This window comes from Parambassis ranga, chromosome 10, assembly GCF_900634625.1.
Source record: "Parambassis ranga chromosome 10, fParRan2.1, whole genome shotgun sequence".
Lineage (NCBI taxonomy): Eukaryota > Metazoa > Chordata > Actinopteri > Ambassidae > Parambassis > Parambassis ranga.
Genome location: NC_041031.1, coordinates 14,688,484 through 14,710,238, shown reverse-complemented (window position 1 = coordinate 14,710,238; position 21,755 = coordinate 14,688,484). Strand labels below are relative to the sequence as shown.

Sequence of the window (21,755 nt, the reverse complement as noted above, 5' to 3'; positions counted from 1 at the left end):
CTAATGAATCGTCATACATTATTAGAGCATGTCCTGTGATATCGTCGTTGTGCTATTGACAATATAAGCCTGTATTACTCCCCTTTTAATAGTGTTTTCATGGCATAAATAATATATACATAGTCTCTCCCTTGCAGACGGCGTATAGCTGAAACACAAGTCATGGTCATTGCGGTCGCTTTCATGGAATTTGTCCATGAATGCGTAATGCCCGATCATCCTTTTCTTTTTCTCACCATCTTTTTGTTGCACAGAGTGTGGTCATTATAAACATGCCTGTTCATTTTCATGAGGTGGGTTTTGTCTCCGGACCCACAGAAATGAGTTTGTCCTCCCCAACAAAGTGACGTTGCGCGTCCTTCCTCTGCGCCTCCATAAAACGTGTGTCACGCATGGACTGCAAAGTGTTGCACAGTCAGTGGCGAAAGGGAGGCGCGCACAAAGGCTGGAGCTTATTGATCACTACTTGTTAAACTGAGCCATAACTCTGTCAGATCATTTTTACCTTTTATTACATTTAGTTCATTTAACGTTTTGCTGCACCTGCCCGGAGGATACAGCGGCGGCACATCCGTCTCCCCTTTGCGGGAGTTGAATTGCCAAGCTGCCAAAGCTGCGCAGCTCCCCCGCGAAACCCCGTCATGGACTTCGGGAGAATTGTTGCAGCTTTTTCCTTGTACACCTGAGGGCTTTGTGGATTTGTAAGGCATATTTTTTTAAAAGACGGACAAGCCTGTTAAATTTAGTTGCTTTAAGAAGAAACTTTTCAACCGGGATTAAAAGCGCCTTGCAGGTATTCCTCCTTTAACGCACGGTGTGGATTTTTGGAAAAGTTGGCAGGATGGCTTCATCCGCCTGCTTCAGATTGCTCGTTGTCATCTTGTGCTGTTCATCACTCACACATGGTAAGAAGTCATCCATGCTCATACAGAGTGGCTGTGTACGTTTATACGACTTTAAACAGATGAAACAAAGGGATTAGAGTCTGACTGGTTTGAGTCGTTCCAATGAATGTCTGAATTGTTTTTACAGACTTTCGCGGTAAGCAGCTGTCAGTTATTAGAAGAAGTCTGAGAGTGGAGTCTTTTATTGTCTATAAAAAACACCCCGTAGTGCGTAATTGAGCGGTTTTTGGCCAGTTTTTAATTTGAGACAAACCTTTTTGAGAGTTTTTGCCTTCAATGCATCTGACAATAGAATAAACAGAATCAATTTGCACGACTTAAGAGAGTCAATAGTTAGACCGTTATTAGAGCTGCAGTAATCAGTTGAACCGCCAGAGGTAGTCTTGCCCTGTTATACTCAGGTGCTTATTAATAAGTAGGTAAAATGACAGGTAGGTTGTGCAGAATATATTTTATTATAAGACAGACTTCACTAGTGAAAACTTGAATGGTTGAATTTTTAGAATATTCAAATCATTTTGCTGCAGTTTTTTTATATTTTATGAAAAAATAAAAACTTTATTCTAGTAATTGTTATCCCATGAGTAGGATAAATATTTTGCATGTTTCTCCCAACAGTACAGTCAGTTTCATTGTCTCAAGTGTCACAAGATAAAACATGGATGTTCCTTCACCTTGTGCCAGGTCGAGTGCACTACAGAGATACACAGCAAGGCTTCCTCACTGCTTCCAAATAAACAAGCCCACCCAAACAAAGGAAATACTATTCACAATCAGCCCCCCCCCTCCTCACACTCATACACACTTTCAGTGCACGAAGCTTTGTCTGCAATGTTTTTGAGTAGATTTCCTTCACTGTCCTCGCACAAAGCGTGGGAAAGACGTAAGGAGGAAGCAGGATGCAGAGACAAGAGGTGGCCTGGAATTGTTCTGGATAGTAAAGGTCACGGAAACGTGACACGCTACCTGAGCAAAGATTTCTTCCTGGAGCTCCTTGTGCTCAGATTCAGTTATGTCAAACATCATCCACAAGACAATGGCAAGGAGGAAAGGGCCTGTATTGTTACTGCACTGACTGGTAGAGCCATTAGCTACTGATGGCCCTGTTTGTGCTGAGGTGTGACTAACATGCAAAGCCACCAAGATCAAGATTTATGTTGCCATCTTTCAGTGATGCCTTGTCACGGTGTTTTACTACGGCATATAAGTGATTGACAGTCTAAAAATATTTTGGCCTCTCTGGTAATTTGTTAATATTTAACTTGCGGCATCTTTGTCAAACAAAACGAGCCCAGGTCAAGTGTGTTGTTTCATGACCTTTTGGCACCACTTTAAATGAAGCATAACAGCTCAGACAGAGGGAGATCATCTTTTTGCAGTTCTATGCCGTATATAATGGTTAATGACTCTTCCAAGCATTCTATCACTAGTGATAAGATGCACGCAGTGATATTAATTCAGTGTAGTGTGACTGCAATAGGTGAGTAATCTGTGTTATGTATTGTTTTTTAATGGTTGAATATGTTTTAGAATTATGAGGTAATGTCCAAAAGAAATTGAAAGAGTAAACTCCTTTTAGTTTCACTCATTGTGGTTGATTTGATTTGATTTATTTGTTCCTCTACAATCCAGAGATTGCCTTTGCATCGGAGGAGGCTGATGTTGTGTCTAATTTGTTCTGGAGTCAGTCCTGCTTTCCTGCTTTGACACTTGAGGAGGACTGTAAAATGGGAGTGATTAGAGGTCAGCCAAGTGCAGTGAGGGCTCATTGCTCAGTGGCGGTACGTCTGGGTTCATGCAGACAGCACAAAGGAAAAAAAACACACACATACACACACTAACCTGAATTTGGAAGACTTACAAGTAGAGCAGAAAACGTCTTTCCCTTACACAAGGAAATTCAGCTTTACAAATTGCACAGCGTTATAGGATTAATGTGACATCTGTTTCATACCAGGCGTATCCACCCAGAGCCAGCAATATATTTACTTTGAATCCTGCATGAGATTTCAATTTCAAGGAGCTTCTATCTGCCCTCTAGTCTTAATCATGCATTATAGAGCAGGAATCCTCAGGGTTTACTATTTAGGAGAGATGCAGGAGATTCCTGTTTGTTGGCTCTACTCAGCTTTATATAACCTCGGATGGCCACCCATCATGGCCAGATGTTCCTTTATTTTGCTTTTTTAAGAGGAGTCTGGGGCATTTTGCCTCCAAATCTCCAAAGGCTAATATGCGGCTAATAAAAAAGGCACTCTCCATAACTGTTGTCTTAACCTTGCAGTTGGCAAAGTAAAGGATTTTGCTAAGTTGGGGTCAATTTTTACAACTTAAATATTGACTAAAAATCAGGCTTTTTGTTCAGTTTTTAATGGAATATTGTGCCATATATTTTTTAAATTTACTATAAGCTTCTGTAATGTGTGTTGTGTTAGGCTAAACAGTCTTACAAGAAGTTGTATGCAGTGGCTGCCTCAGATTGCCAACTGCTCACTACTGTTTCACTGCCTCAGTCACACACAGTGATTATGACTCACCTAGTGACCATACACACTTTTGTTCAACAGTAATTCTTTCTCTTTCGTTTCCACATCTTTCTTTCCACAGATTTAAAATAAGATTTTCCATCCCCCTCCAACTCATGATGGTCATGTTGTTTCATGACAGGAGACGAAGTGTACTCTCTCTGCGAAAGAAAAGGGAATTCCACACATTATTCCTCTGCACTTGAAAGGCTGTGATTTGGGGTTTCCTGTTTAATTCAATGTCAGCACAGTATGCTCATACAGTAATAGTGGTTTTTATTATGCAACTCCAACTCTTTGCTACTGGCAGCCAGCTAAGTGCTGTAACAGCTAAGTGGGTGATACCTTGCCAGCAGTTACTCCAACTTTTTTTGTCCTTTCCTCTCAGCTTCTTTGTTGTTGTCAAGGTTTCCCCCGCATAGAGGAATGTTCTGTTGCCCCTCCAAAGTAGTTCTACTCAGAGACAAAAGAAAATTATACTCAGAAAATTATTGAAATTGAATTGAAAAAGCAGTTACATAAGCAGAATATAAACATAAATTAAGATATTGTATGTTTATCAAATGGACATACATGGGAAAATGCCCAGTTTTATGTCAATAAGTGCCAAGCATCATCACCCAACGATCTTTTGGATCAAATGCAAGGACTCTAGCTGTTCAGAACGAAATATTTAAGAATATTTTCTACCACAAATATTTCAGATGGTGTGGTGTATATCCTCAAGTCCAGCACCTGACTGGTTGTCAACCTACCACAAATGTTTTTCAAACACCAAGTTCTGTGCCATTTCCCTTAATCAATGCCAAGTGAGGACAAGGACACACACATGTCTAACCTTAGTTAACTTGGTCCTGTGTCAGTGATCAATGTGATGCTGTGTGACTGAGAAACTGAACCAAGAGTCACTCAGCTTCTCTCGCCCTCCCTCTCTTTGTTTGTTCCATGCCTGCCCTTTTTAATGGCTCTTAATGAGAACCAGCTTTAGGGCTCTTTGAACCAACAGAATAAATACAATTTCTGACATTTTTCAGGCAATATCCTTGAGGAATGCAGCACACAGCTGTTGTGGGGGGGTTGAGGCCTTCAGGATGCTTGCTGGGGTCAATGCTGGACAGGCACTAGGGCAGGTGGGAGTTTTGAGGGTGTGGGTGTAGACAACCGCAGGATATTTCTTCTCTCTTTTCTTTCCTAGTCTTTTTTCAAGTGAGCTGCTGGGGTCTCCTGCTGATCCATACATCTGTGGTGTGTTACTGAAGAGAATAGGGCAAAAGTGGGTAGTTTAAAGAGATGAGCAGCCTGTCTGTGATATTTGAGGTCAAGATGTTGGTGTTTTGATCCATTTTTTTCTTACTACCAGCAATTCCAGTTTGTATGGAAATTATATTAAAAGTACTGATCCAATATACTATGCATTTTGAGAAAAAGGGGAAATAATGAATCTGTGAATATTTTGTCTGTAATAATTTTTTTAATAAAAACTGTTAGGTACAGCCTCAATTTTGTAAAATAAAGGATCTGAAAAGACACTGATCCCACTCCTTAACTGTACAGCTTTGCTTTTACTGTACAGATCTCTCTCTTTACTGGTGGAATTTTGGAGAGTAAATTATTGACACATTGATGACATTACCCCTTGCAAAGTAGTTAGTGTCTAATCAGACTTCGAACTCATTCTTTTCAAATGCTTTGGATTTGTTGATAATAGGAAGAAGCAGTGTGATGGGCTTAAGTGATGGACATTTAATTTGACATCAGAGAAAACATTAGATCATTATTAACTTGTGAACTGCAATATATAGTGATTGTTTACTTAAGCCTAGGAACCATGCTTTGTCTAATATGCAGCCAGAAGTGTGGGGTATCACATGAAAGCGTGTGAGACACAACCCTTCCCCTTTGTTTAACCTTGGACAATAAAACAATGATGTTATAATATTTTGTGAGGAAGTGGATATTGAGTGCCACTGCCAACACTGGCAGCGTCAGCTCATTCTTTGCACAGCACCTGTTGGGAATATTAGGCAAATACTAGGCGAATGTGTGCACATGTTGAGTGTGTGTTTGCACAGTTATGAATGCAGGTGTGCTTGTGTCATTGCATGCAAATGTACATATATGCTACATCAGCTAGTTGATGTGTTTGCATTTTTAACACCATTGTCTTTCCTGAAAATGTGCTATGAATAAAGGTTGTCCCTGAAGACTGTCAGAGTAGACTTAATAAAGGTGTTTTCAGACCACAAAGACAAGCTGTTCAGGGATATGAGTGAAAAGAAGGAAATCACTTATGGGACTGTGACTCCTCCTGGACAGCAGGCAGAATTAGTGTTTCCTATGTTGATTGCCTGCTAGAAAGACCTCTCAACAGATTCAGCTGGCTGCTCACCAAATACAGCCCACCTCTGAGTTGAACATCTCCACCTCTTATTTTCCCTCATGAATGTGAGAATAACAGTCAGAGTGCAAGGTCAATATTGAATGAAAAAAATCCTTGTTCCAAAAAGAGAGGAAAGATGCATTCAAATTGAGCGAGAAAAGGAAATGCATGCAAACAAACTCATCCAAGTTTGCCTCGATTCTCGCTGATTCTGACTGCTTTCACCTTCCTGACAAACTCACACAGCTGCTCTCTGTATCATCTTCTTCTACTCCACCTTTGTACTGTCTTTTTTCTGTTTGTTCATCCTCAAAACGGTGTCCATTCAACAACCTGCCCTCCAGCACCGGAAACACCCACAGTGCCCTCACAGTAGACAATCTCTTGCATAAGAGGCAGGAGCAGAACTGCACAAAGTAAAGGCACAGCAACAGTGCTGAAGTGATTCATGGGAAATTCCAGTGGTGATTTCCATGTTGTTTAGTAGTAACTGACAGCAACCGAAACACACCATTGAAGAGATGATGTTTACGTATCTTCCTGTGTGTGTGTTTTCAACAGGGCACTCAGAGAGGGGGCACTCACCTAAGATTTCTCCCTCTAACAATCCCCTTGTTCTTCATAAGGAAGACGTGTTGACCCTCGTATGCAGGTATGTAGCCTAACACAAATTTACCAGTGATGGAATCTTTCCAGTAAAGCTACTTAAATACTAAGTTACAACTGTTTGTTTTACCCTTTTCACACCTGAGATACATACAATACATGCAATGTTGCACAACACCAAGTTTGCTGGACCAGGACAGAGTTGCAGCAGTAAAGAAGCTGGGAAACCTTTGATGGTGGTCCCCATTTATCAGTTTGATTCCTTTAGGGATAGTGGGACCCAAGTGTGCTGTCTTCACATATGTCAAGAATTTAGGGTATTTCATCATTTTGCAGGCCTGCAAAGAATGTTCAGGAACTTGTGTTTATCTGATTTAATGCTTCCCTTACAAGGCCATACACTAAGCGGCCTGGCCCATATGGTGCTGTCTTGTTTTCTGTCACTGGATGAGAACTAGAGGTTGTTTGACCCAAAATTCTGCAAGCAATGGCACTGGTATGCAAAACATGTTTGATGTTCCTCTGGGATCTCTTTAATGAGAGGTTTGAAATGGATTCTATGTGGAAAGAATGTGTTAGCTGAGCACATCATTCAAGACAAACATGTTCCCATGTGAAAGTTCAAGTTATCGGATGACTCATGATTAACTGAAAATAAACTTAAAATGAGCATCAAGCCGCAAAGTCCCCAGGGCACAAGCAGCCGCTGCCTTCCTGAAGCTTGTACGGCGCTGCCAGCTGTGACACATTTCCTAAAAATAGTCCCAAGTTAGGCAGTGTTTTGTTTACAGAGAAAACATCAAGAGAGTATATTTTATGCAAATTAGTAGTCAAACTTCTATCTCCACCTGTCTTCTGTCAGAGGTCATGGCATCTTGCACTGGACACTTGCCGATGCAAAGCGATCAATCTCATCTGAGGGTGTGAAGGTGGAGCCGTGTGATTTAAGACATCACTCACACTGCAGCAAACTGACAGTCTCACACCTGAGTGCCAATGACACAGGGACGTACACCTGTAAATACTCCAAAGCTGGTTCGAACGACATCACCTCCGCCTATGTCTTCGTCAAAGGTAAGACCTGTACATGTAGGATAGTCATAGATATAATACTGTATGTCATTTTGTGCAGAAACATTTTCGCTTTTATGACTCAAATTATCCCCTTCAGTCCAGAATGTTATGTTCTTGCATGAGAAGAACTGTAATGTTGTTTAGAAATGCAGGGCACTGGTCCAGAAACTAACCCTGATAAGAGTTCTTTCTTTTTGAAATGAATTTAGTTTTTTCATTCCAGCTCAGCATTGTTTGTTTTGTGAAAGTCATGTAAGAAACACGATAAAGAAAAAAGGTTTTCAGAGGGTGATTGGCATCTGTTGACGCCAGTAGGGGTCTGTTGAACTGAGCCCACAAACACTGGCACTTAATAGAAACAATGAAACAGGCAATGAGCAATCTGATATTTCCTGAAAGATACAGTAGCTGCAGAAATCAATTTCAGCAAGAAAGAAGAAAAAGAAGAAGGAATGTAAGAAGTGGTGGGTGAAATTGTAGCTGTATATTGTGCATCAGTGATAATCTAATAGACTGAAGTACCACAGGTTTCTTTGTAGGAGGGAGAGACAGGAAGTGGTTTTGTGGTGCTGTGGTTTCTTCTGAAGGTAAAAGGGCAAGCATTATTACACGGGAGGCCTCTCGTCATTGACTGTGATTTCCTTCTACAACTACTGTTTTCCAAAATCTTTTCCCAAAAAAAATGGCACCAGTTACAGTGTGATTCATATCAAGATTGCTTTTGGCATCAAATAGAGAGCAGATTTCTTTATCAGCTTTAGACATTTGACATGGATGTGTTTTACAGTTTAAAACTCTTAAAAATGTTATTAAATATTTTCCAAGACATTAACCTGACTATCCAGATGTGTTGTTCCCCATCTGGAGAGGTGTCTCTGACATCCCTCTGGAGAGGGAATGCAATTTTCAAAAACGGTTGGCCATAACAGTTAAAACCTGCGATGGATTGTCATGTGATGTTGAAAGCTTTTGCCCTTTGTTCCTTGCGGTTTCCAGTTGGCTCGGCCTGTAGCGCCTTTGTTTAGTCTAACATTCTCTTTTCAAAGTCCCAGAGTTGTTTATTAAATTATTTTTCATGCTCACTTTTCAAATCTTAGTTACTTCAACGCATCACTGATGCTTAACTTCAAACCAGTTACAGACTATTAGATAGATATAAATAGATAGATTTTTTTTCATCCCCGAAAGGCAATTCAGATATTCAGGTATTATTTATGTAACTTGAAAGTTCAAGTGATGCCTGGCTGCTCAGTAGGAAAACACCACTAGCCTGATGTGCTCTGTTGCCCTATGTTGCTAAAATTTAATAATCTGAGATCGGATCTCTGTTCTAAATGTATGCATTTCCATACATGTAGTTGCTGTAAGGGAAGCCTTCAAATTTACAATCGACAAAAGAAGTGGTAAAACATACATAGGTCACTAGTTAAAAAGACTAACCGGGAGATGTGTATGAGAGAAACCCATATATCTTGACCCTCATAGGTACAATATAGTTATGAACATCGACCACATAAAAAGGACCCAGCCAGTGAGATAATCTGTACCCAGAACCTTCTTGCTGTGGCATGAGTGCACAAATCACGGTTATCCCAGAAGACAAAAATATAAGGTGCCACATGCTTTGAAGTGCAGTTAGTATCTGTAACTTATTTGTGAGATTTCTTTTATCTCTCAGATCCTGAACAACCATTTGTGGAGCCCCACTATCCTACACCTTATTTTCTGGGCATCTACAGACATGAGACCAGCCTTGTGATCCCCTGCCGGACATCATTTCCTGATGCTGCTGTATCACTTACAGCGGTAAGACCTTACATAGACACACCTCTTTGACAAGTCTACACTCATGGGTTAAACTTGTAATACACAGGGCTCCACATAGCATACTCGGACATTGAGTAGTATTATGCAGGAAGTCACTTCAGAACCAATATTGCTGTTAATACTGCAGCAGAGCTTCCCATTTTGGGGAAAAAGGTTTCCACTCAGTGTTATTGATGTCTCATTGGTTCTCACACCCTCTGTGTGTTAAATCACTTTAACACACAGAAACAAACCAGGGACAGTGGCTTGTTGGGGGGAAGCTCAGGGGCGGCAATGGGAGTCATCCTGTCTGCTTCCTGTAGGAGCAGGAAGGTGCTCTAAGAGTGTTTTTCTTCTTAGAATAGACTCTCAGACTAAATTTAGCTGCTCTTCTCTTACAAACATCAGGAAATGCAGAAGAAAACAGCACAAACTATGTCCACTCACAGTAAACAACAGGTAACATAGTGGGAGTTGTGGAAGTTGAAGCTTTAAGAACCCAGTATCTGTGTAAAAAAAAAATAAAACAGCCTGAAAGTCATAAAAAGATGGCATGCTTCATCATGTCTGTGACTGATTCTGTGTCATGAGTGGAGACACACATCTGATGGCACAGATTGTGGCAGTGTGACCTTCCTGCTATTAGTCGTTCTATGGCACTCCTCCTTCCTTCCTTGTCTTCCTTTGCTTCCTCTCCCAGCCCAACTCCTGACATGAGAACAAACAGCAGCAGCTACGTACATCCTTTTCCAAGACTTCTGAGTGTTTTGTGCTCCGTTGCATAAATGATTGCAGAGGTTACACTCCGCAGAACAATAAAAAAAAATATATAATTAGACCTCCTCCTCTGTCAAAGTCTGTCCCCAGCTGAGCCCAGTAGAGCATGAGTTAAATGTTAAATGAAGTTTGAGTGCCGTACCCCTCAGTCTGTCTGGCTCAGTGATCTTTACTGAACCTCAGAGGTGTCACCTAATGTAGCAGCTTTGCCTTGTTTTTATTGCAGATGCCTCATTTATCAGAGACGGTCATTAAGCAAATGTTATGGGATCCAAAGGTGGGGTTTAAGATTCCCTACGCTCCTTACACCATGTACTCAATGCTCACCTGTAACACTTTGGTCAACGGTCGTAACTTCAAGTCAGTGTACATCCCTCAGAGGCAGAGTGAGTTTGTTGTCTTTCTAACAAAATTAGAATTACAAAATCAGATTTGCACAGATTTTGTCTAATTGGTCTCACATTCACTTTATATTTATCTCCATTTTACAGCTCTTGTTCTTAATAATGTGAGGATCACTCCAGAGCGTGTTAAGGTGCTTGTCGGAGACACCCTCATTCTCAATTGTAGTGGGGAGACCACCTATAACGGAAGAATCAACTTCACCTGGGATTTTCCAGCAAAGGAAGTAAGTTCAGGGGTTACTGTTGCTGTATATAAAACAGACTATCATATGTTGTAGCTGTGGCATTGATGGCTGTTTTGTCTTTTTTTCAGGAAGATCGACATCATGTGCAGAAGCTCAAACTCAAGCCTGCCAAGATTCTTGTAATGAGCAACGCTTTAGTGTTGCCAAACATTACCTTGGACGATAAGGGAGTGTATCGCTGCAAAGCTGAGCTTGAACCCACAAAACACAAGAATGTGTCAGCAAAAGTCATCGTCTATGGTGAGACTGTGTTAGATGGATTGATATTATCGGCCTTTTTTATTGAAAGTATTGATTGCAACTGTGTGATAATATGACTACTCAACTTTAATGTCCAGTTTTTCTCTGGCATGGATTCCATTGTCTTTGTTATGTGTTGCAGAGCATCCATTCCTCAACGTCTCCTACAGACATGAGCGGCCTAGTTTAGTTGTTGTCAAAGAGGGGAGAAAGAAGTTGGTGTTTGAGCCCAAGGTCAATGCTCTACCACCACCAAACGTAATAGCATGGTATGTAATGTTTTAAAGTCTTGAAAAATAAAACTGATGCAAGGAGTGTGTGAGCACCACCAATTTAAAACACAGTGAGAAACTGTCTCTCTAAATTCTCAGGTACAAGGATGGGGACCTTATTGAGAGGAATTCCACTTGTTACAAGATATCTGGTTTCAACTTGGTCCTTACTGATGTGCAACAGAAGCACGCAGGCGTCTTCACTATAAGCCTGGGCAACAAAGAGAAGGGCCTGTACAGGAATCTGAGCTACACTCTGTTTGTAGATGGTAAGTCATCACTACAAGGATCAGCAATCATAACCGTGCTACAATCATAACTGCTAATCTTGAGGAAATGAAGCAGCCACGGCTGAAGCTGCCCCTGCACTGCTGCAGCTCTCAGTCCAGTTCGCTGGACGGCAGGTAGCAGCTCTAGTATGAGAGGAATTTGGGGGCTTGTTGATTCCAGCGCTGGATTGACGTAGCAGGGCAGCTGTTGTTGATTATTGGGGCTCTTTTGAAGGGGCTTGGCGCAGTGTGTAAATGGCCGGGGCTCTTTTCTGCACACAGACTCCAGCCGCTCCAGTCCCCCTCCAGACCCCAGCATTTATTTGCATCCTCACCATGTGTATATGCAGTGCTGCTCATATAAACAACATGTTCTATATGATATGTATACAGTCTGAAAAAACAAGGACTGAGCATGCAATTCATTGTTATGATGACTGATAACTGTTAACACCAGAGGCTATAAATGTTAAGTGGGAACTTAAACGGAGTCTAGAGAGCAGAGGAGTTTATATCTGTGACTTAAAGCTTACCATGAGGGAGTGGAGCTATTTTCATTGCATTCTTTTAAACATTACCAAGGAATTCAATAGCGTGCCAAAAAGTGGAAAAATCAGACACCCTCTGGATTATGAATGTGTTCTACGTGATGTTTGGTGCGTGTGTGTGTGTGTGCAGGTTCAAGCTACAGCATGTCACTGTGTAGCTTGCATAGTTCAGCTGCCTCCTCAGGTACCACATGTTGTTCGTTACAGCACTCATGGCTGAATCGCTGACCTATGCATCGGCCACAGACAGGTTGCTCTTTGACCTACAGCCCCGGGCAAGCCAGTCATATCACCATTTTTCTCCTACACAGTATCTGAAGGACAACCTGTGTCAGTGACACGTTTGTCATGGCTATCCATCACAGCTGTCGTCCCTCATTATAAAGACATTATGAGATTCCACAGTGGGCAGGGTCAGGACAATGGATTGTGGATGGGTTGATCTAACCTCTTGTCTCTCTCTCTCTCTCTCCCCATGTCTGTGTGTGTACTTGTGTGTATTTGTCCCTCAAAGTGAAGCCAACTATTTCAGATTCGGAGCTTGCCACTGTGGATGTGCAGCCCTACGTGTCAGGCAAACAGCATCAGCTAACCTGCACTGCTTACGGGTTACCTTTGCCAAACATCACTTGGCTTTGGCAGCCTTGCAATTCCAACTTGACTTTTAAACAGTGAGTAACAATCTCTGTGTTTATTTATACGTAATATATAGCATTTCCTTTTTTCTCCACTTATGCAAATTCATGCTTTGCACAAAACAAGCATGCACACAGACAAAGACCATCTCAGTCTTACAGGATGCTACTGTAGGACACAGAACCACCAGTCCAGCCCTGGGATCCCACTATAAAACAGATCTATACTGACTCTGTCCCAGAACATGACACATTAATCAAAGGAACGCAGCCCTTGAGAGCTGCCCTCTTATTTGTGGTCAGCGGTTCCGTTCGCTGCAGGGGGAGATATATTAATCTCAGATTCCCTAAACTATTACAGAGCTGAGCAATACCATGAGCGACTGTGCATTAGTACAGGCCTTGTAGTGAACCCAGAAACAAAATGAGCATTTGAACATTTACTGAGAGCAATGACAGCAGGAGAACTGTGAGTTTTTAGATCAGAAAAACAGAGGGTCATTGGGTTGTCAGGCCTAAACCCCTGACAAAAACAACACCGCAGACTGAAAGAGACTAAATTGTGCTAGTAGCTTTAAGCTGTTGACCCATTATTTTATTCATTTAATCAACTCACAAAACAACTTGTACTTGCTGGATGCATGATAAATAATAGCAGTGGGTTAATAAGGTCAAAGCAACTGTTTCTGCTGGCCCAAAGATAATCAGTGCTGGCACCAGGAACAGTGGCAGGCAGCTAATGAGACAGAAGAATGGCCATAGCCTGGTGGGAGGCCAATTGTGCGAAATGTTTGTTTTTTACTGCCCTCACCCTGCAAAGTACCTGTCACTGTAAATCCAAGGTGTAGCCCTTCAAGATCATATCTCATCTGCAGGAGCTTGGAGCAGAGGGGAAACACAGGGTCTGCGGAGGGTTTAGAGGGAATGCTGGCTGATAGGGCAGAAATATGGGGATGTCTTTATCACTAGGTTGAGAAGTTATCAGCTGTCACTTGCTGACCACCAAGGTCTTAGGATCAACCTTATCTCCTCTGGCCAGAATGCGTGGGGGGGTTCCGGTACGAGGTGACGCACAGCACAACCCTTCCTGTCGCTGCTGCTGTTTCCTCCTCTGCCTCTCCACTCATCAGGGTGATTGTTCACCACCACAGGCGGTGGGAGTTTGGGGTGGGAGGGGGTGGAGGTGGTTATATCACGGCCTTCTCTCTCTAGATTGTAGAACCCAGCCTGGTCTTTCTTCTAGAATTCTTGCTAATGTTACACCAACATTCCCAATTAAAACATCATAATCTGATTTTGTATCTTTGCTGCATTGTTCAGTTTTCAGCATTCAGTTCTATTTCTTTTTCTTTTTCTCTGCCCTGCAGTTGCTTTACATACACAGAGGAAACCCCTGTCAATACTAATGAAAAAGGAAATGATTCCCATAACTGGATTAAAAGCATAAATGTCAAGCCTGAACTGGTTAAAGGAAAAAACAAGGTATGTAGTTTGACATGATTTTTTTAAAACAAATAATGCATTTACAGCAAACCATAAAATGAGTTTGATAAATGGAAATGACCACCTCAATAGAAAGATTTAGGAGAACTGGATCAAGAAGATGAGAGAGATAGAGGAACTTAAAATCAGGACAGATTCAACAGCTCTAATCCACAAGTCTTTGCCTCCTACTGGCATTGATGTAGTAGTAAAAAGATCGATAGATAGATATTGTATCCTACAATAACTTTGGACATTTTCACAGGACATCAGTTCTAATATGTGTTTGACATAAATTGGGAGCCCCTACTTATTTACAAGTACTTGTGGCCCGTCACTGGTGCTTTATGAGGGTTGGCACTAAGGGTCAATGATAAACAAGCACCAGTTTAAAAGGAGAGGGATTTGTTGGAAGCAAATTCCTCTCTGTCACCCTGCATAAATCTTTTGGCCCGTGAATAAGAACATAGCCTGAGTTGGACCTCTGAGCAGCCCAGTGGAGAGCGAGCATGGCCAGGGTCATAATATAAGGAAAACACAGGGTGAAGACATGGGCACAGAGGTCATAGTGTGCCTCGTCGGGTCACCTTTGCAGGACTATGTGCAATGACTGTTCTTGATCTCAGGTTACATCTTGGAAAGTAATAGCCGTAACATAATACCACAAGGCCAGTCTTTCAATGTTTTGACAAATGTCATAATAACATGGATTGGACTATATAATATAAGACGTATTCTTTTACTGCCTGAATGTTTGTAAGGTGAACATTGTCAGTTCAGGGACACAGAAATGGCTTCATGGGTTTCTGAAAGTCAACACAATAGCTCCTGCAAGCTCAGGAAGTTTAGGCCAGCATACCCCAGACAATATACCCACATCATTCACCCTCTTTGATGTTGTTCCCTGCCCCCAAAAAACAGACGTCACTATGAACACTAAACAGAACCCCACACAGTCTGGCCTTTGCCCAAGTTTTACTTATTATTTTGTCTCTTTAAAGCCATTAAAATGTTGCACCGGCGTTCACAATTGAGTATGGCATTAGAAGTGCTTTTCAGGAAATGGACATGGAGCCCCAGCTCTAGATCTATAGTGCAGGTCTGAGGGAGACTTTAAAACTCCAGATGTATCCTTTCATTAATGTCAAGCACTGGAGAGTATATAACACACCAGGCTTGGTCCAGACCTCTCGCTCATTTGGTCACAGCAGACCTCTGATTGTGATTGAATCGCAAATGATAAATCACATTGACAGTATAAAGTCACAGAGTAATATTATGAATGCTATTAGATTTTATGCTGTTTTGAAGAATAACAATGGGCTTTTTGTTTCCATTTAGACTGTGAGTACCCTGGTAATTGGCGAGGCTCGTGTGTCAGGAAAGTACACCTGTTTGGCCCAAAATGAGAACGGCCTAAGCACAGTGACAAAGCCTTTCTACGTTGATGGTAAGTGGGTCAGCAGAATACAGCAGCTGAAAGTTTATGATTCGCTACTCAGGGGAAAGTGCATACGGAAAGGCTCCAATGAGTTTTATTGTAAAGCAAAGCACACTGCACCATGCACAAAATTCCTTCAGATGATCTACATACACAGTTGGCACTGTAATGACCTGCAAGAGCAGGGAAGGAATGTGCAGATTGCATTGTACAATAAAGAGACCAGAGGGGGGCATTAATTGAAAACATCTTCCACTGTAGCTGAACAGCTTCGGGGCGGAAGAGAGGCAAACATGTCCTGAGCCATATGGAGTGCTATAATGGCACGTGCTTAAAAACAGCTATGAATAACTGCATTCTTGCTCCAGTGCCAGCAGGCCATCCCTCTTTCTCTCTGTACCTGTGTTTGTATGTAAAGAATTTAAAATTTTTTACGTGCATCTGAGCACGTCCAAATGTTCCACAATGAATATCTATTAAGACAGTTATGTAATAACAGCAGGGATGAGGTGTCACCCCACAGTTCACTTTGCACCAAAGTGAATCACAGTTGTGTGAATCATATTCCCTGAAGGGTAAAATACGGGGTGGGGGGTGGGGGGTGGGGGGGTTGTAACGCATGGCACAAAAAAAATGATTCTCCCAGAGTGAGAAGATTCCCACGGGTCATGCTGCTTTCTTCCAGAGGTGAGGGAGACAGAGAATGATGGAATGCTGCTAAAAAAGAGGACAGAATTGTAATAACAGCTGTCTTCTCTTACGGAACAGAGAATGCTTTCCAGCAAACTGAATAAACAAGCACAGTCTGGTTCCCTTGGGGCACATAGTCACTCCAGTTGGATGAGTGCAGAAGCGCCATCCGCAGTGCTGTGCACCAACAACATGCTTTCAATTAACAGTGATGAAACAGGAAATAACTGCAAATTTGAGATTCCTGGCCTTCTGACGAGTCTAAAACTGTCCAGATTAGGATTTCCGGCCAGCACGCATGTGTACGCATGTAAAACAGATGCAACTTGCCATTTTTTTAAATTACAAACTCTTGTTGACCTCAAATGACCAGTTGATATCATATGCTATAACCTGTTGCATTAGATCACCACGAGGAAATAAGTGTCGAACCTCAGACAGCCATCGAGGGGGGTGGCGTTACCCTGACCTGTCGGGCTACACGTTACCTCTACACAGACCTGCAGTGGTTGGATTCCAACAATCGAACAATCACTTCCAACGTGTCCAGCCTCCACATCGACAGCACCTCCATATCTCTTTTGCTCCATCTGCATAACGTGTCCCAAAACCACAGTACAGGTTACAAGTGCCAAGCCTACAAGCTCCACAAGAAGGTTGAAATCAAGACAGCAGCACTTACTGTGGAAGGTAAGTCAGAGAAGATGTATACAACATGACTGAGCTGATACATAAAATTAGCTGTTCTAGAGAGGAAAGGCATGTGTGGGTTTGCCACACTTGATGAATCAATGTGGGAACAAGACAGTATTGTACATCTAATACAATCTTTTTTTTTTCAGAGAGGAAGCGGCCATGGTTGAGTCAAAATCTGACTAATCAGGATGTGAACAGTAGCAGCACTTTGGTGCTTGGTTGCTTTGCTTGGGGAGTTCCTCATCCTTACATCATGTGGTACAAAAATGGTGTTCCAGTGGAAGAAAGCCCAGGTACTGCTAAAAACAGTATTTCTTGTGCAATGATACAAATATTTTCCATTAAAAATATTATTTGTGGCTAATCAAGACAAAAACACCCCAAGTAAAAAAGTTTGTGCAGGGTGCCTCCAATTCTGCATAAAGCTTCAGCTGCAGTCAAAATATTTTTTGCAAGCTCAAGCACATGAAATAGCATTTCACTTTTCCATGCCTGCATCTGCAAAAAGAGTGTTAAAAGCCACATTTAAACTAATCTTATGTTATTAATGGCTGAAAATTAACTGCACTTGTGTGGATTTCAGGCATCACACTGGGAAAGGACGGCGCTCTGACCATTGAGAGGGTGAAGAAAGATGATGAGGGTCTCTACGAGTGTGTAGCCAGCAATGTGGAGGGTGTGGCGAAAACTAGCGCTGTTGTTACTGTGCGTGGTGAGTCATTCAGACACTGTGGGATACCTATACATCTATAAGTTTAAACACACTACAGACCTCATCTGACATTATCATCATTATCTCAGCAGGGGAGTTGTAATTTCTTCCTGATCTGACTGGACATATTTGTCAAAGAATATAAAGTCATTTCCTTCATGGGTTTTATGATCTGAGTCTAAGGACTTACCTAGAGGACAAAACTTGTGTGAAGTGTTAAGAGTTCCAGTAATTACTCCAAAAAGAATGACAAAGAATACTGTAGAAGTGTCTGCAAAAAGGAAAACCGCACTCTATTTGAATAACTGTAAGAGGCAGTTTACGTTTAAACATGATGCTGCACAAATCCCTGCCAGCACAATATGACAACTTATGAGATCATGAAAAGTTCACTGTGATTTCCTGAGGTCTGACAGTTGACAGTGGCTCGTCTGTTTCCAGGAGATGAAGGGAAGCCAAACGTTGAGGTCATCATTTTGGTGTGCACAGGAGCTGCTGCCACATTCCTCTGGCTCATGCTCATCCTCTTCATTCGCAAGCTGAGGAAGGTATGACATTACTTCTTTTCTCAGAAACCATGTGAATTTGTATCTTTGCCAAGATATGGGAAGTGACATAGCATTGGTGAAACTTTGCAGTTCCTCTTTCATGTTCTTGATGACTAAAAAATAGTTTGGCTACTGTGTGTAGGTTGTGAAATGTTTTTATGATTTAACAGGCACAGTTTCTGCCTGTCAGCTTAGATTTGCATGTACTGTTTTCCACAAAGGAGAACATAATGTGCTTATGTAATTCAATGATGATCATAAAAATGCATATATGTCCTTTAAATTTCAGCAACCAGCTAACTACAAGATGGGTCCATCTATCATCATTGATCCGGATGAGTATCCTCTGGAGGAGCAGAATGACCTTCTTCAGTACGACAGCAGCAAATGGGAGTTTCCCCGTGACCGTCTGCGACTAGGTGAGCACTGCACAGTCCTATCAACATATGAAAAAAGTGACATATTAAATAAGATAATTGATAATTAAGATAATTGATCAATTGCTAATTGAATGATCATAAGTATACAGCCACATTAAGATGCATACAATAGATGTCAACCCTCTCTGCAGCTGAGGTGTCAGGTCGTTACTCATCACTGACCTGTGCTGTCACCCAGTCCTGAGTCAGCCATAAATTCTCTCTCAAAACTGCAGGGGGAACAGAGCTCCAGCAGGTTGTTTTTTCACACAGCCTGACTGAGAGGGAGTCCAGTTCGATTTTTTTCACCCTGGAAACAGGAAGCTCTAATGTCTTTCTACTTAACGGTTACCTTTTTTCTTTGCCAGGCAAAACCCTTGGACATGGAGCTTTTGGGAAAGTAGTTGAGGCCTCTGCTTTTGGGATTGACAAGCTCTCAACCTGCAAGACTGTTGCAGTCAAAATGCTCAAAGGTGGGATGTCAAACAAACACTGAACTGATTTGAAAGATAATAAAAAGATAATCAAAATGTTTTGCATATTTTTAACTTTTGAACATCTATATGTGTAGCAGAGGCAAGCACAATATAATGTATATATACATTTATTTTTTTAGCACACTCTTTGGATCGCTGGGCATATATTGCTTTCTTTCTCATTATAAATCATGTTCTGGCATAAATCACCGGCTCTCTGAGAGGTACAGGCTCTCTGGCTGTTGTTAGTCGTAGGTCAAACTTAATGGAAAGCAGCAGGTCTCCTCAAATTGACCGTGAGTTAACCAGAGACTCCCTGGTTGCTTTCACTTGTAGCTCATAAAAACGTACTGAGTCAAAGCAGCATAAAACAACTAAATCTTAATTTCCATAATTCAAGTTGAGCATTTTATATAATTGTACAAACCTCTTATAATCAAGGATGTAATGTGAGCATTTCCTCTTTTATTTCTCTGATTACTTTGGTATTTATCTTGGATGAGCTCCAAAAAATGCACTTCATATTGATTGGCCTAGGAAAGTCTTATTTTTTTTCATCTTTAGGCTTTGAAAATTGGATTTCTTTAACAATCCTTGTACCATGTTTTACTCTCTTGTAACTGCGAGAGATACATCTCTATAATAAAAAAAAACTCATAATCTTTTATTGTCCATGTTTTGCTAAGTGTAAAAGGTTTATCCAATCAAAAATTGTCAGCTGTAAAATGAGACTGTACAATGCACAATGCTACAAATTTTTATATTTAAAAACACTACAGGAGGTGCTACATCAAATGAGAGGAAAGCTCTGATGTCGGAGTTAAAGATCCTGATCCACATTGGCCATCATTTGAATGTGGTCAACCTGCTGGGAGCTTGCACCAAACCTGGAGGTGAGCGTCATGACTGCAGAAAAGAAGGGCTGATTTTATTTTTTTAATCATCAGTTTGCATGCACAGGTAATAATCATATCATGTCATTTAATAGGGCCACTGATGATGATAGTGGAGTTCTGCAAATATGGCAACTTGTCCAACTATTTGAGAAGCAAGAGAGAAGACTTTGTTGTCTACAAGGTGAGTTGTGAACTGCGTGATTTAAACATCCCAGCATACTTGATTCCTTTTCATCTTGTTACAGTGAGCTGAAAATCACTGTTTGAACAGCTGTTCATATTCTTGATGATTTTTCAATCACATGAATCATTTCCATTTTATCATGCTGCATGGTCATTTCTCACGCTTAAACCTTGCATGTAAGCAGGAGTGTTCTTGTCTCATTAAAACTGATATATAGTATGTGTGCTGTTCAGAGACAGGACGGTAAGGTGGTGTCATCGGTGTCAGGCTGTGAGCTGAGTGAGCTGATGAAGCGCCGCTTGGAGAGTGTGGCCAGCACCGGCAGCTCAGCAAGTTCCGGCTTCATTGAAGATAAGAGCTACTGCGACTCGGAGGAAGAGGAAGAAGGTAAAGGCCAAGCACGTCTTCCACCCCCGCACTCCTACCACCTCCCCCATGTGTTCTCCCCCCACTCACCTCTGCCCAGAGACAAAAAGCTCCCCACAGATTGTTTTCTAGTCTTGAGCCTGATGGGACGTTTCCTCCTCCTGTTCAGCAGTACAATCACTGCAGCAGGAGCCACTGTCACCCCGCTGAGTCTGGGGAGGCGTCTGTTTATTTCCCGTCCTGACCCAGAGCATTGCTCTTCTCTCTGCCTTAATCTCGGCACATCAGCCATGTTGTTTCTGATGTGTTATTTCTGGTTTGATTAGTTGTTTACTCAGGTGGGTTAGTGGAAGAAGTCCTTTTGAGTTCCTCTTTCAGACCGCCGACCGGCACTTTACATTCATACCCACACGTTTCACCAGACATCTGAAAAATAGAGGGAATTGTAATCTGTTTTGATTGCTCTTCTGCAGAGGATGTTTTAAAGTGTGTAGGAGGAGGCAAGTACGTGACAGGACGGATTGTAGTTTCCTCATGAGAATCATTACGGTTTCATCTTAACTGATTTATCTGACAGGTGTAGATTGCAGACTGCATTTAAAAATACAGTATTATTACAATTCATATGTTCAGCATGAAAAATTATTCTCACTGGGAAAACTTTTGTGTGCTTTTATTTCACAGAATCTGAGGATTTATATAAGAGGGTCCTGACTTTGGAAGATTTAATTTGCTACGGTTTCCAAGTTGCAAAAGGCATGGAGTTCCTAGCTTCACGCAAGGTACGTTTCTCCTCATGGTAGAACAGTCTACACGGTTTTGTGTGTGTATGTGTGTCACTTAAACTTAACCTTGGACTACCATTCCCAAAGTACTATAAGAGATACTGAATATTGTAAATGAATAAACGTTAAAGTACAACTGACCCACTTATGTTGCTTTGCCGGCAGAGTGCTTTTTAAAGGATGTCAGCTCATTCTCTGTTCATTTCATTCATAGTTTTGGTGGAGACCGGATGAGACTGATTAGAGAATGGAGCTATTGTTGTAAATAACAGGCATGAGTCTTTTTAGCCTGGATAAGAAAAACAAGATAATTTCCTATTGTAATATCACTGATGAGTTAACCAGGTGTTTCTCTGCACGTAGTAAAGCCAATA

At 41.5% G+C, this 21,755-nt stretch overlaps 1 protein-coding gene across 1 annotated transcript in view; it reads left to right on the top strand.

The window, feature by feature from the left end:
* The first annotated feature begins 417 nt into the window (after positions 1-417).
* Positions 418-21,755, top strand: part of kdrl (kinase insert domain receptor like) — a 32,717-nt gene continuing 11,379 nt past the window's right edge. The window contains exons 1-22 of the mRNA XM_028415899.1: positions 418-905; positions 6,372-6,462; positions 7,279-7,490; positions 9,169-9,296; positions 10,300-10,459; positions 10,565-10,701; positions 10,791-10,962; positions 11,105-11,231; positions 11,334-11,503; positions 12,566-12,722; positions 14,054-14,168; positions 15,510-15,618; positions 16,705-16,989; positions 17,142-17,288; positions 17,579-17,707; positions 18,149-18,255; positions 18,545-18,674; positions 19,043-19,147; positions 19,930-20,043; positions 20,139-20,227; positions 20,464-20,617; positions 21,281-21,378. Of these exons, the coding sequence (XP_028271700.1) occupies positions 842-905; positions 6,372-6,462; positions 7,279-7,490; positions 9,169-9,296; positions 10,300-10,459; positions 10,565-10,701; positions 10,791-10,962; positions 11,105-11,231; positions 11,334-11,503; positions 12,566-12,722; positions 14,054-14,168; positions 15,510-15,618; positions 16,705-16,989; positions 17,142-17,288; positions 17,579-17,707; positions 18,149-18,255; positions 18,545-18,674; positions 19,043-19,147; positions 19,930-20,043; positions 20,139-20,227; positions 20,464-20,617; positions 21,281-21,378 (3,000 nt within the window). The 5' untranslated portion in view covers positions 418-841. The remainder of the gene's footprint in view (positions 906-6,371; positions 6,463-7,278; positions 7,491-9,168; positions 9,297-10,299; positions 10,460-10,564; positions 10,702-10,790; positions 10,963-11,104; positions 11,232-11,333; positions 11,504-12,565; positions 12,723-14,053; positions 14,169-15,509; positions 15,619-16,704; positions 16,990-17,141; positions 17,289-17,578; positions 17,708-18,148; positions 18,256-18,544; positions 18,675-19,042; positions 19,148-19,929; positions 20,044-20,138; positions 20,228-20,463; positions 20,618-21,280; positions 21,379-21,755) is intronic.